We start from the raw sequence: 15,641 nt of genomic DNA on the forward strand, positions 1-15,641 counted from the left end.
GTCTCAATGACGCCACGACTCCCGACCGCTACCCCGTCCCCCACATTCAGGACTTTTCCGCCCGTTTGGCGGGCAGGTCCTTCTTCTCGAAGGTGGACCTCATACGCGGCTACCATCAGGTCCCCGTCAGGCCGGAGGACGTCCCGAAGACGGCGGTCATCACGCCATTCGGACTCTTCGAGTTCTTGCGCATGCCCTTCGGTCTGAAGAATGCGGCTCAGGCGTTCCAGCGACTGATGGACAGCGTCCTGCGCGACTTGGATTTTGTCTACGTTTACCTGGACGATATCCTCGTCGCCAGCGCGTCCCGCGAAGAGCACCTACGCCACCTCCGCACGCTCTTCGAACGCCTGGGCCAGCATGGCCTAATTGTGAACCCCGCAAAGTGCCGGTTCGGCGCCGCCACAATCGATTTTCTGGGGCACCGTGTCACCAGGCACGGAGCCGTCCCCCTACCGGCCAAGGTGGAGGCGGTGAAGGGGTTTCCGCGCCCCCGCACGATCAGAGGGCTGCAGGAGTTCCTGGGCATGGTGAACTTTTACCATCGGTTCCTGCCCCGTATCGCCCAGCTCCTGCGCCCCCTGCACGAAGCTCTCCGAGGTAAGCCGGGCAAAGGCGACGTTACCTGGACCGAGCAGATGGACACGGCGTTCACGGGCGCGAAGCTCGCCTTGGCTAACGCCACCATGCTCGCGCACCCGGCGCCCGATGCACCGATCGCCCTCACCACCGATGCCTCGGACTACGCGGTGGGCGCAGTGCATGAGCAATGGGTGCGTGGAGCTTGGCAACCGCTGGCGTTCTTTAGCCGGCAGCTTCGCCCGCCCGAACGCCATTACAGTACCTTCGACCGCGAGTTGCTCGGACTTCACTTGGCGGTCAGGCACTTCCGCCATCTGCTCGAGGGCCGGGCGTTCACTGCCTTCGTCGACCACAAGCCGCTGATCTTTGCGATGGGCAATGTCACCGAGCCGTGGTCGGCCCGGCAGCAGCGTCACCTCTCGGCCGTGTCCGAGTACACGACGGACATCCAGCACGTCGCGGGGAAGGACAACCGGGTGGCGGATTGCCTTTCCCGGGCCGTCGCCCACGCAGTCCACCTCGGCATCGACGATGCCCGGATGGCAGCGGACCAGGCCGCTGACCCCGACGTCCAGGCCTTGCGGACCGCCGTCACGGGCCTCCGCATCACCGAGGTGCCGTTTGACGGCGCGGGCGCGGCCCTCTTGTGCGACGTCTCCCTCGGGCGTCCTCGCCCCATCGTGCCCGCGGGCTGGCAGCGCCAGGTGTTTGACGCCATCCACGGCCTGTCCCACCCGGGCGCGAGGGCCTCCCAAAGGCTGATCGCCGACAAGTTCGTCTGGCATGGCCTCCGGAAGGCCGTCCGCGGCTGGGCCAGGACGTGCCTCGCGTGCCAGCGCGCCAAGGTGCACCGGCACACCCAGGCCCCGTTGGCCCCGTTCACGGTGCCGGAACGCCGGTTTGACCACGTCCACGTGGACCTGGTGGGACCTCTGCCCCCCTCGCGGGGTTTCACCTACGTCCTCACCATGGTGGACCGCACCACCCGGTGGCCGGAGGCCGTGCCCTTGGCGTCGACAACGGCGGCCGATGTCGCGCAGGCTTTCATCGCCACCTGGGTCGCCCGGTTCGGCGCCCCCTCAGACATCTCATCCGACCGCGGCCCCCAGTTCACCTCGGAGCTCTGGGGGGCGGTTGCGCAGGGGCTCGGGGTCCGGCTGCACCGAACCACGGCCTACCATCCCCAGGCTAACGGCCTGTGTGAGCGATTTCACCGCTCATTGAAGGCCGCGCTCCGGGCCACCCTCCGCGACGGCGGCTGGGTCGACAGGCTCCCCTGGGTCCTGCTGGGCCTCCGGACGGCGCCCAAGGAGGACCTGCGCGCATCCGCGGCGGAATTGGTCTTCGGGCAACCGCTGCGGGTGCCGGGCGAGTTCCTCCCCGACTCCACGGCACCATGGTCCGCGGCACAGCAGCGCTCCGCTCTACAAGAGACCGCCCAGAGGTTCGCCCCGGTGCCAACGGCATGCCACGGGCACCCACCGACGCACGTCGCCCCGGAGCTTCGCACGGCGGAGTACGTCTTCGTCCGCCACGATGCCCATCGGACACCACTGCGGCCCCCGTACGACGGGCCTTTCCGCGTGCTGGAGACCGGGGCGAAGCACTTCACCCTGGACATCGGCGGTACTCCTGACCGCGTTTCGGTAGACCGCCTCAAGCCAGCCCACCTCGATGTGGACCATCCACCGCCAGTGGCCCGACCCCCACGTCGGGGCCGCCCTCCTGCGGGCGGACCCCCGGCACCGCCCAGCCCCGCCGCCACGCCGCCCCCCGGTCCTGCACCCATCCCAGGGGCAGCCAGGGGCATCCCACCTGGCATCCCTGCACCCCGGACGCCGCCGATCGCCAGGGGGCGCTTCGGCCGGGTCATTCGTCTGCCCCGCAAACTGGCCCTCCAGGTGCGCGGGAATTCTGGGGGGGCGCGTGTGGCGGACACAAAAGCCCACTGGCGTGGTGACATCATTCCGCGCACCAAGTGGGCGGTGGCCACGCACCAGGGGTAGGCGTGGCCTCATGATATACACCGGGCGCCCAGCCCGGGACAGTACAGTGTTACAGTGTAGTCTTACAATAAAGACGTTTATATGTTACCGCTTGTCCGCTTCCTCCTTGCTCACAAGCAGCGCGCGTAACGCCGCGCTTTAGAACCATGATTAGGCAAGATAAAAAAAATGAGTTGGTGATCGTCCCCGCCCGACCCTACGAAACACACCCGACCCGAAACTTTTTTTATTTTTTATTTTGAAAAAAATCATTCAAAAACGATCTTTTCAGTCAAATTTGGCGCCGTCTGCACCGCATGCGCAGTGCGTGCTGCGCAGAGCGTCGCAAGTGCCTCAGGCAACTTCACCCATTTTACGTTAGCCATTCATGGCGGCTATTGTGTGAGATTTTTCCCGCTGAAATCTGTATCGATTCGTGCTAGAATCGGCTTGAAATGCCTATTATGATCGCATCAATAGCCCGTGAGGGCTCTTCCAAGACGGTGAAGGACTGGTTTGCGTGCAATATCGAGTTGGATGTTACAATCTCGGACTTCTATGCAGAGTTCTCAGACGGCAAGTATGATGGGGATAGGGAGCCATTGCCTGACGATACACGCGGTACTTTTGTCAAAGTATTCGCCGGCCCCAGTAAAACTGACATGACGAAAGTTTCACCAGCTTGCAAAGTTTCTGATGTGACAAAGACTCTTGGCTCATTTCTCAAATTTGTGTTGGCTGCAGACACGGCCACGGATCACAGGATGGAACCCGATAGTCGACCAACTGTTTTTAGTGTCCTCATGAATGCTGCCCATGATGATGCTTCTTGTACTTGGGTGCCAAGGTGCCAAGGGCATGGTGTTTATCTGTTTTTCCGATGTCATGGTGTATATACATGTACAGGTGTCTTGCCCTTTCACTACCAAGCTCAGCTAGGACATTCAACATCATCCAAAATCACACAAACACTGTGTTTCATAGAGATTTGGGCAATGTCTGTAAATCTGTGAGATGAATGAAGAAATTAAATCATTTTGAGGAGAAAGGAGTCTTTATTTCATATTTTTCCATGTCAACAAAACTCAATGGAAAGTAGGAAAAAAAAATAAAAAATAAAAATAAAAACCTCCCTCCCTACCCGAACTTTTGAGAAAAAAGGACGATCACCAACTCATTTTTTTTATCTTGCCTTATTGTCATGGGGCACGCAAGGCTAACCCCCGCTCTCGCAGAGAAAAAATTTCCTTAAAAAGGGAATTTGTTTTTTCAGTGGGATACAAAAACGTAAACTGTCCAGCCTGGCGGAGGCATGCTCTCTGCTGAGTGCTTGTCTTCTAGTTTGCATCGTTTCCCAATCAACAAAAACACGTTTTTGATAAATGACTTGAATATTTTTTCTCCGATTTTCATGATGTTGAATTTTATGGATAGGCTATAGATGAGACACATTTTCTTAATTTACACTCTATCCCTAAATGTTGATGGTCAGGGCCATATGGCAGCCATAGATAAATATGGTCATCATTGGATCGCCAATGTCGGGGGATGCTTACCCGTGGCGATCATTTTGTGCTCACAGATATCTCGTTTCACCTGCTCTTTCAGGCCACGTCATGGGGATGCGTGGTAGGGGGTTGCCTGCTCGACTGGGTCAATATTTGTAATTCGCGTGAGTTTGGTTGCTTTATTCATATTGGCCTCGTATCATCACCGGAGAGGCATGAAAATGTACGGAAGCTCCGATTTATGTCAGCAGATTCAGAAAAACGCATTACTCAGGCATCCTCAATTATAAACAATCTTATTTGACTAAACTAGTACCAAAAGGCTATTAGGCCCGTCGTTTTTCCAAAGCCTACGGTCATAACATTGCCCAGTTTCTACTGCAGTTTGTTCTATTTAGCAGGGTTCATGAAATAAAAATATGTCAATGCATTCAGTCGGTGGTCATGCATGAGGTTGTCACTCGTTATGAGGTTGTCACTCATTATGAGGTTAACTCTGCACACAAGCAAGACAAATAAATGTACTGCAGACTGAAGAATCCTGATAACAGCTTCCCCTTGTACCTATTGCTTTAAACATGTCTGAGGTGGAGGGATATTTACGATCGATGCAGCACGATTTTGCATGCCTTTGGGAGGCATTCTTTTGAATATTTTGCCAATGACCACAGATTATGTTTGTATGATGATTATGGATGACCTGATGTCGTAGTGAACAGCAATCTTGAAGCCATGGAGGGAAGAATGGGACTGAATAAACTGTGGAAGTTGGTTCCACATCCGAGAGAAAAGAGGCACAAATTGTTGGAGGTGAGCAGTGAGGTTGGATTTGGGGAGTTTATCAAGAAGGGGGTTACTGGTAGACTGTGTGTGTCCTGCAGAAACCTGCAAGGGACATCCAAGAGAGGGCAGAGGGTGCAAGACCAAAATTGAGGTGGTAAAATGCAGAGGCCACCATCCTGTCGACGATACAAAAGTAACAGGCCCAGACACTCGGCTTCGTTGTGGGAGATCCCAATGATTTTGGGACAGACACACAGAGGGGGAGAGACACACAGAGTGGGAGAGACGCACAGAGAGGGAGAGACGCACAGAGTGGGAGAGACGCACAGAGGGGGAGAGACGCACAGAGGGGGAGAGACGCACAGAGGGGGAGAGACGCACAGAGGGGGAGAGACGCACAGAGGGGGAGAGACGCACAGAGGGGGAGAGACGCACAGAGGGGGAGAGACGCACAGAGGGGGAGAGACGCACAGAGGGGGAGAGACGCACAGAGGGGGAGAGACGCACACACAGAGGGGGAGAGACGCACACACAGAGGGGGAGAGACGCACACACAGAGGGGGAGAGACGCACACACAGAGGGGGAGAGACGCACACACAGAGGGGGAGAGACGCACACACAGAGGGGGAGAGACGCACACACAGAGGGGGAGAGACGCACACACAGAGGGGGAGAGACGCACACACAGAGGGGGAGAGACGCACACACAGAGGGGGAGAGACGCACACACAGAGGGGGAGAGACGCACACACAGAGGGGGAGAGACGCACACACAGAGGGGGAGAGACGCACACACAGAGGGGGAGAGACGCACACACAGAGGGGGAGAGACGCACACACAGAGGGGGAGAGACGCACACACAGAGGGGGAGAGACGCACACACAGAGGGGGAGAGACGCACACACAGAGGGGGAGAGACGCACACACAGAGGGGGAGAGACGCACACACAGAGGGGGAGAGACGCACACACAGAGGGGGAGAGACGCACACACAGAGGGGGAGAGACGCACACACAGAGGGGGAGAGACGCACACACAGAGGGGGAGAGACGCACACACAGAGGGGGAGAGACGCACACACAGAGGGGGAGAGACGCACACACAGAGGGGGAGAGACGCACACACAGAGGGGGAGAGACGCACACACAGAGGGGGAGAGACGCACACACAGAGGGGGAGAGACGCACACACAGAGGGGGAGAGACGCACACACAGAGGGGGAGAGACGCACACACAGAGGGGGAGAGACGCACACACAGAGGGGGAGAGACGCACACACAGAGGGGGAGAGACGCACACACAGAGGGGGAGAGACGCACACACAGAGGGGGAGAGACGCACACACAGAGGGGGAGAGACGCACACACAGAGGGGGAGAGACGCACACACAGAGGGGGAGAGACGCACACACAGAGGGGGAGAGACGCACACACAGAGGGGGAGAGACGCACACACAGAGGGGGAGAGACGCACACACAGAGGGGGAGAGACGCACACACAGAGGGGGAGAGACGCACACACAGAGGGGGAGAGACGCACACACAGAGGGGGAGAGACGCACACACAGAGGGGGAGAGACGCACACACAGAGGGGGAGAGACGCACACACAGAGGGGGAGAGACACACACACACAGAGGGGGAGAGACACACACACACAGAGGGGGAGAGACACACACACACAGAGGGGGAGAGACACACACACACAGAGGGGGAGAGACACACACACACAGAGGGGGAGAGACACACACACACAGAGGGGGAGAGACACACACACACAGAGGGGGAGAGACACACACACACAGAGGGGGAGAGACACACACACACAGAGGGGGAGAGACACACACACACAGAGGGGGAGAGACACACACACACAGAGGGGGAGAGAGACACACACACATAGGGGGAGAGACACACACACACAGAGGGGGAGAGACACACACACACAGAGGGGGAGAGACACACACACACAGAGGGGGAGAGACACACACACACAGAGGGGGAGAGACACACACACACACAGAGGGGGAGAGACACACACACACAGAGGGGGAGAGACACACACACACAGAGGGGGAGAGACACACACACACAGAGGGGGAGAGACACACACACACAGAGGGGGAGAGACACACACACACAGAGGGGGAGAGACACACACACACACACACACACGGAGAGGGAGAGAGAGACACACACACACACACAGAGGGGGAGAGACACCCAGAGAGAGAGAGAGAGAGAGAGAGTGTGTGTGTGTGTGTGTGTGTGTGTGTGTGTGTGTGTGTGTGTGTGTGTGTGTGTGTGTGTGTGTGTGTGTGTGTGTGTCTGTGAATGAAAGATAGGGATAGAATTGTGGGGAACAGAAATGAAAAAACGAGATGTGTGTGTGTGTGTGTGTGTGTGTGTGTGTGTGTGTGTGTGTGTGTGTGTGTGTGTGTGTGTGTGTGTGTGCGCGTGCGCACACGCATGTGATTTCTCGTGGTTGAAAGACAGGTTCAAAGTTTAAAACCAGCTCCTGATTCTATAAACGTTTGCAGAGAAAGTAGAGGCAGCGAGCTGCCTGCCTGTTTTGAAGGTTGAGAAATGATATGGCAGAGGGTGGAAACATCAGCAAAGAGAGTGGCAAGATTTTCCAGGGAATGAGAAAGAACATTTATGAAGATGAGGAACTGGCAGTAGGTGATCCATGAGAGTTGGTGGACTGGGATGCCATAAGCAGATGGTTTGGTGATCAAGTCGGGTGCTAGACTGTATCAAAGGTTTGAGACATGTCCAGAGAAATGGCCCTGATCTCATGGCTGAGATTGATTGCTTCCAACCATTGTTGGTAGAGTAGAAGCAACCATGTCCAAGGTAGAGTGGCCGGGTCTAAAACAGAACTGATTTATCTGAGATCATGCCATTGGAGAAAAATAAGGATTTGATGTCAACTGCAATGATAGATTGCCTGACCTTGCTTATAATTGGAAGCAAGCTCATAGGCCGTTTTTTGCACCATCTCCACGTATTGTCGTGATGTTGGCTAACTTCCAGGAAGATGGAAACTGACCCAGAGGGAGTGTTTGAGTGAACTGGGCATACATTGGATGAGCTAGAGCAGCAGCGCAGGTTTTTAGGATAAGTGCACTGATGATGTCTCGGCCTGTCACAGAATCGGATTTCAGGTTTGCTAGAAACCTCCCCACCTTCTCAAGATCAGGAGCAGTTTGGTACGAGAGGATAGGTTGGGTGTCGGGAGTGATGATTTGGGTGCAATTATTTTTTTTGTAAGGAAATGCATAATTGAAGCATATGGCCTTCTCACGAGCAGAGTGAGCTGTCGTGCCACTTGGAGTGAGGAAATGCATGGAGATGGAGCATACTCCAGAAAAAGACTTGATATTGACCTAGTGAATGGCCCAGACACCTTGTTAAAGTGCCTCCAGGAACTTGTTTGGCACTTGCCTCCTTCCTCTCCCCTCCTCCCTCTTTTTGCTCATTCATTCACTTGCTTGTTGCGTCCGTCTGTTGTTCTGCCCCACTGTTATTACGTTGCCTTTTTACCTTCTTTCATTTTGCTCCTTTCATGAGCTTCGGATGTGTTACCAAAAAAATAAAAATAGCTGCTTGCTACCGAATGGGATGAAAGCAAACTTTCTCTGTAATGATTCAGCACAAGACAGAATACATATCTCATTTCACCGTCCCTTGCCAATAATGCTCTTTATCCGAACAGTGCCAAGAAGCATGTGATTTGTGTTGCTTTTGCCTTGCGGTTTGGACATGCAAATGATGTGTTACATCTGCTTTCAACGCTTTTCCCATGTTTCTTTATGTCACTGCCAAATTTAATGTGCACTCTTGATCACTTTTGCCTGTTATTCATATATCCCTTTTTTCTCTTCTTTCTTTTTCTTTATTCTCTCTTCTCTCTCACTCTCTCACTCTCCTGTTCTCTCTCACTCTCTCACTCTCCCCCTCTCTCTCTCTCTCTCTCTCTCTCTCTCTCTCTCTCTCTCTCTGTGTGTGTCTCTCTGTCTCTCTCTGTCTCTCTGTCTCTCTGTCTCTCTGTCTCTCTCTCTGTCTCTCTGGTGTTGCAGTAGTCTTACATCCTAGACTCCAGCCATTGGAGATCAGATGTAGAGAAATTTGCAAGGGCCATTTACTATCTGTGGAGTTTGTCAGCGGTAACCAAAAGATTTGCACGACTAATGTATACTGCCCTAGTGCTAACTCTGCAAGAAGTGCTTTTCTTCACAAGTTAGCAGGTTTTTTAAGCACTATTGACCTGTCCATGTTGGTTTGCGTGGGGGGAGACTACAACTGTACCCTCAACCCACAACTTGATAGAAACACTCCTGAGCCTCATCCACCGAGTGCAAGGCCTTTGGCACAGCTCATTAAAAAATTTCAACTTGTGGATGTGTGGCGGGTACAGAACCCTAACATCCGGCAGTACACGTGGGTTTGTGCCGCAAGAAATCTTTTGACAATGGCTCGTTTGGATAGAATTTATGTTAACCATGATAAGGTAAATCTTGTCAAGAATTCTTATATAAGGCCATCTGGTTTTTCTGATCATCACATGGTTGTTGTTGTATGTGGCCTACCTCATCACGTGTGTAGAAGTGCATATTGGACTTTCAATGTCAAACTTTTACAAAGTGAGCATTTCAAAGAAGCATTCAGAATGGTATGGAAGGAATGTGAAATGCAAAAGTTTTCCTACCTAAATTTAAGGCAATGGTGGGATTGCACAAAATCCCAAATTAAGTGCTTTTGCCAGCAATACTGTCGTTATAATACCTGTAACACACTCGGTGTGATAACTGCCTTAAAAAACGATATACTTTATTGTGAGCAGAAATCTGGAATGTCCAACGAAAATGTCCAGCAGTTGTCAGAGAAAAGAACACTACTGGCTGAAATGGTGAGAGAGCGTGCATCTGGTGCTTTCGTCCGACTGCGAATGGACAATATCCAACTTGACAAACCAAACAAAGACTTTTTCAACTTGGAAAAGACAGCCAAGATCCCTCAACAAATTCACGCTTTGCGCTCTTCTGCCGGTGCGCTTCTGTCTTCTCAAAGTGACATCAAAGATGAATTACAAAACTTTTATTCAAAGCTGTTTGCCTTGAGAACTGTGAACCAGGAAAACAGAAACGAGATGTTTGAACTGCTCCCATCTCTGTCTGAAGACCAGCGACAACAACTGGAGCCTGGCATCTCTCTCGGAGAACTTACTGTTGCTCTTAAAGGAATTCAAGATGGGAAAGCCCCTGGACTTGACGGCCTCCCAGTTGAATTTTACAAGGCCTTTTGGGACATGCTAGGCCCTACTCTACTTGACATCTTTCATGATAGCCTTGAACAAGGTGAATTGCCACTAAGTTGCCGGAGGTCAGTTTTGTGTCTCCTTCCAAAAAAAGGGAACTTGCAAGACGCCACAAATTGGCGGCCTGTGTCACTCCTAAATACGGACTATAAAATATTGTCGAAGGCGCTCGCGATACGTCTAAAGGAAGTCATCCCCCTTTTGATTGATATTGATCAGTCTTATTGTGTTCCTGAGCGTTCTATTTACGATAACATTTTTTTGGTGAGAGACTTGATCAGTCTCGGTCGTACTACATCTCATGGTTTTGGTTTGGTTCTTTTAGATCAAGAAAAAGCTTTTGACAGTGTTGACCATTCTTTTTTGTTTGCTGTACTAAGGAGAGCTGGTTTTGGACAAAATTTTGTTTCCTATGTTAAGTTGTTGTATGAAAATGCATCCTGTCTGTTGAAGGTAAACAACACTTATGTTGCCCTTTTCCCTTTCAGCGAGGCATCCGTCAGGGCTGCCCGCTTTCAGGAATGCTATACAGTCTCTCGGTCGAACCGTTACTAGCTTTGCTCCAAAACTCAGTGGAAGGAGTCTCCTTAACAAAAAAACACAAAATGGTTACTTCAGCTTATGCGGATGACATTTGTGTTGCTGTTTCCAGCCAAAATGATGCGGGTGAGGTCTTTCGATGTCTGTCCCAGTTTGAGCTCGCCTCCACGGCAAAAGTAAATTGGAACAAAAGTGTTGCCTTATGGGTGGGCCCCAGTCCACCTTCCTCAGCTCTGCCTGTGTTACCAGGAGGAATGCAGTGGAACAAAGAGGGGTTTAAATATTTAGGGTTATTTGTCGGAGTCCAAGCATATGAACAAAAAAATTGGGAGGGTTTCTTGGAAAGAATTAAGCAGAAACTGGCTAGATGGAAACGGTTGCACCACCTTCTATCGCTTAAGGCAAGGGTGACAATAATAAATAACCTGGTGGTTCCTTTTATTTGGCATAAAGTTATCCCCCTCCAACCTCCGAGATACTTGGTCACAGGCATTCAGAGGGTTCTAACTCAGTTTTTCTGGGGAGGCCACCATTGGCTTGGACCAGACACGGTGTGCAGACCCCGAAATGCAGGTGGCCAAAGCTTGATACATGTTCCGAGTCGGATAATGGCTTTCCGCATGTTGACGATAAAGCGTTTATTGTATGGTGAGTGTGTCCCGTGGCGGCCTCTCACAAACGCTTGGCTGCAGGAAGCAGATGGGTTGAAGTATGACCGAGAGCTCTTCCTCATGGACCTGCAGCATGTCAACACGACTCTGCTCCCCGAGTTTCATCAGAGCCTTCTGAATGCCTGGCAAGTCCTTGGAATACAACGATTAGAGGTGTCCTACGATGCAAAAAAATATATGCATGAGCCATTGGTTCTGAATCCTTTATTTCCTGAAATTTCAACCTCCAGGTCATTTATGCATTGCTTCACCTGTAATGGAATAAACAGAGTGCGAGACCTGATGAAGCCTTCCCTAAATGGATGGTTATCCACCGGTTCTCTCACATCAAAAGTGGGGGTTCGGTCATCTAGAATGGTGGACAAAGTTTTGAGAGTTGTGATTAAAACTTTCAGGGAATTAAATATCGGGTGGACTGGGGCAGATGAAGTGGTGGACTCTCGTCTCTATTTCCCCGAGCTCCAAGTCACCTAAAAAAAACAACAGTGTGTCTTCTCAAAGTCAGATGGTTGCGGTGTGTTCCATATGATGGGAAAAAAAGTTATTTTTGGGATATGCCAAGAGGTGCTTATACCGGGTTTCACAAAACCTTTAAAAAATCGGTGGGATGAGATCATTCCGGCTAGTTCGTTCCTATCTCCAGTGTGGAAAGAGATGTATAGGTCTCCAACTTTAGGTCGAACCGGAGACTTAAATTGGAGACTAGTTCATCAGGCCCTGGTCACCAAATACTTACTTAATAAGTTTGATCCTTCTGTACTGAATGTTTGTCCTTTTTGTGAAGAGGCTGAAAATGTGACCCCTGCTTTTGTGAAATGTAAGAGATTGGTACCCCTTTTTTGTTTCCTCCAACAGTTCTTTTATAAATTTAAGTTTGTTTTTTCTGTTGCAATTTTTGTGTATGGCATTGAAAGGAGTACCAAGAGCAAGACAGCGGTCCCTTTCTTGAATTTTCTGTGCGGAATTGCTAAACTTGCAATATATAAAACTAGGAAGATCAAATTGAGTGGCAGAGATGAAAATGTGCTGTTTTGCTTTAAAGGAATAGTGTCGGCCCGGATAAGGTTCGGCAGTGTGAACGACGATTGTTTTACAGATGAGGTGTTGAGTTTGTTTTTGTAAATTATACTTACGCTCAATGTCCACATATACATGTATATACATCCTTTTTGCTTGTACAACTTTCCTTTTCTTGTAAAAATTTTGCGGTGTTCTTCCGTGTGTGTTTTGATACTTTTATAATAAAAGCACATAAAAGTCAAAGTCTCTCTGTCTCTCTGTCTCTCTCTCTCTCTCTCTGTCTCTCTCTCTCTCTCTGTCTCTCTGTCTCTCTGTCTCTCTGTCTCTCTCTCTCTGTCCCCCACACTTCAGTTGTATAGATGGGAGTCAATGCACTGAGGTCTAAGCTTTTGATGCTATGCTCCACCTATGTGCAGTTTTGGCAGAAATTTTGTCATTTGCTCAGGGTGTCAGAGACAAGAAACCTACAGTGCATTCAGAAAGTATTCAGACCTTCACTTTTTTCACATTTTGTTATGTTGCAGCCTTATGCTGAAATCGTTTAAATTCATTTTTTTCCCTCTTCAATCTCCACTCAATACCCCATAATGACAGAGAAAACAGGATTTAAGAAAGTTTTGCAAATTTATTTTTTAAAAAACAACTGAATTATCACATTGACATAAGTATTCACACCCTTTGCTATGACACTTGAAATTTAGCTCAGGTGCCTCCCATTTCTCTTGATCATCTTTGCCATAAAGCCCACCGATCTGGGATTTATGGCAGAGTGGCCAGACGGAAGCCAAACAGTTCAATCTTGGTTTCATCAGACCACAGAATCTTGTTTCTGACAGTCTGAGAATCCTTTAGGTGCTTTTTTGCAAACTCAAAGTGGGCTTTCATGTGTCTTTCACTGAGGAGAGGCTTCCGTCTGGCCACCCTGCCATAAAGCCCAGATCGGTAGAGTGTTGCAGTGATGGTTGTCCTTCTGGAAGTTTCTTCCATCTCCACACAGGATCTCTGGAGCTCAGCCAGAGTGACCATCGGGTTCTTGGTCACCTCTCTTACCAAGGCCCTTCTCCCCTGATTGCTCAGTTTGGCCGGGCGGCCAGCTCTAGGAAGAGTCCTGGTTGTTCCAAACTTCTTCCATTTAAGAATTATGGAGGCAACTGTGCTCTTGGGAACCTACAATGCAACAGAAATTTTTTGTACGCTTCTCCAGATCTGTGCCTCGACACAATCCTGCCTCTGAGCTCTGCAGGCAGTCCTTCGACCTCATGGCTTGGTTTTTGCTCTGATATACATTGTCAGCTGTGAGACCTTATATAGACAGGTGTGTGCCTTTCCAAATCATGTCCAATCAATATTGAATTTACCACAGGTGGACTCCAATCAATGTGGAGAAACATCTCAAAAATGATCAAGAGAAATGGGAGGCACCTGAGCTAAATTTCAAGTGTCATCGCAAAAGGTATGAATACTGATGTCAATGTGATATTTCCGTTTTTTCTTTTTAATAAATTTGCCAAACTTTCTAAAATACTGTTTTCTCTTTGTCATTATGGGATATTGAGTGTAGTTTGATGAGGGAAAAAAATGAATTGAAACGATTTCAGCATAAGGCCTCAACATAACAAAATGTGAAAAAAGTGAAGGGGTCTGAATACTTTCTGAATGCGCACTGTACTTGTTGCGAAAGACACTTCTTCTTTAATATCCAACAACTGATCCGAGAGCTTAACATCCATCCACGGGATGGTGCACAAATTGATGAATCACCTTGCCTGCAAAACACAAGGATGACAGTTTATTGCTGCATCGTGATTCAAACCCATGTGAGACAGCTTTGAGGCCGAGTGCTTATACCTCTTGGTCGAGGCTATCCTCCCAGCCATAAAATACAGTTATGTTACAGTGGAGGCCTCATATTTTGTGGCTAAAACCCAAAATGGGCCGTTACTAATTGTCATATTTTCTAGCTATGTAACAGAATGGTCAACTTGAAGGTGAGTTGTTTTTTCTTCTGTCGGTTTTTATTTTCTTTGTAATTTCATTCATGGATATGGACTGTTGTACGTTATGACACCATCGCAATGCATTACAAACGATGGTTTTGTCGCTGGAAGCGTTTAGTCTTGCGCTTTTAGGATCCGATTCCAGATGACTTCCTTGTTGCATTCGCAGAGGCAAGCTACCTGATGTCCTGTGAAAGTTCCGTTCGCTTCCAGGCTCATGTCCGTGCATTTCTTGTCACAGATTGCAAACTTCCTGCACCTCACTCCGCCAGCTATTAAGAAGCACTGTGCAGCATTAAAACGTGAGTCCCTACTGTCAGTGCTGCCCTTTTTATCTTTTATTGTTTATGTCATTGTGTCCAATTGGTATATAACGCCGCTCATTCCAATCGTCATTTTTCTTGCTGGGCTTTTTATTCAATATCTCTACCTCATAATGTTATGTTTCCGGACTCATTGGACAAATAGGACATTTAAATGATCACAATTTATGGTGGACTCGGAAGGCCCGAAAGTGGCCTCATTTTATTGATAAAAATGGATATCCCAAGAAACTGCTTAAACTTTAAGGATAAATTGTATATCTGAGTTTTTTTTAAATTATTTTAGTCATTTTATACTCGAGCCTCAACCACCTTTACAATGAATAACTTACGTTGAGGCATTTGCTATGTTGGGCATGGCATGCTGAAACTGTATGAATTGCCTTCTATCCGTATAATTTAATGGAGGGTGTCCATCTCTTTCCTTTCTCCTCGCTCTCACCGTTTCATGAATAAAATCATGACAATCTTCAAGCCGTGACAATCTTCTCCATTTTGCCCTATTTTTTACATATCCCCTTGTTAACCCCCTTGCCTGCATTTCTTCTTCCACCACCTTTCGCCAAGTCACCAAACTTGGTCGTCGTCTTCTTTTTCCCAATTATGCTTTGTGCATAAATATTTACTTACAACTTCTCCATTTATTTTATTCAGTCCAGTTAAAACTGGTAAAAAAAAACCCTGGTGTTGGGCTAGCGGCTAGGGTTTTTTTTTTTTTTTTTCTTTTTTTGTATACAAGATCGAGGCTCGTGAAAGAGCTAACATTAATCACACAAAAAGACAAACCGACACACAAAACACAAAAAACAAGGGGAGCGGCAGACAAGATGGGGAGAGAGGGGGAAGGACACAAAAGAGAGGGGGAAGAGGGGGAAGGACACAAACACAACATTTGAGAGCAGGGACATCGGG

At 49.6% G+C, this 15,641-nt stretch overlaps 1 protein-coding gene across 1 annotated transcript in view; it reads left to right on the forward strand.

Moving 5' to 3' along the window:
- Nucleotides 1-15,641, forward strand: part of MRPS35 (mitochondrial ribosomal protein S35) — a 65,552-nt gene that overhangs the window by 28,523 nt on the left and 21,388 nt on the right. Inside the window, exon 4 of the mRNA XM_068112113.2 lies at nt 14,648-14,708. Coding sequence (XP_067968214.2) covers nt 14,648-14,708 — 61 coding nt within the window. The remainder of the gene's footprint in view (nt 1-14,647; nt 14,709-15,641) is intronic.

Source organism: Myxine glutinosa, chromosome 1, assembly GCF_964187855.1.
Source record: "Myxine glutinosa chromosome 1, kmMyxGlut1.1, whole genome shotgun sequence".
In the NCBI taxonomy this organism is placed as follows: domain Eukaryota; kingdom Metazoa; phylum Chordata; class Myxini; order Myxiniformes; family Myxinidae; genus Myxine; species Myxine glutinosa.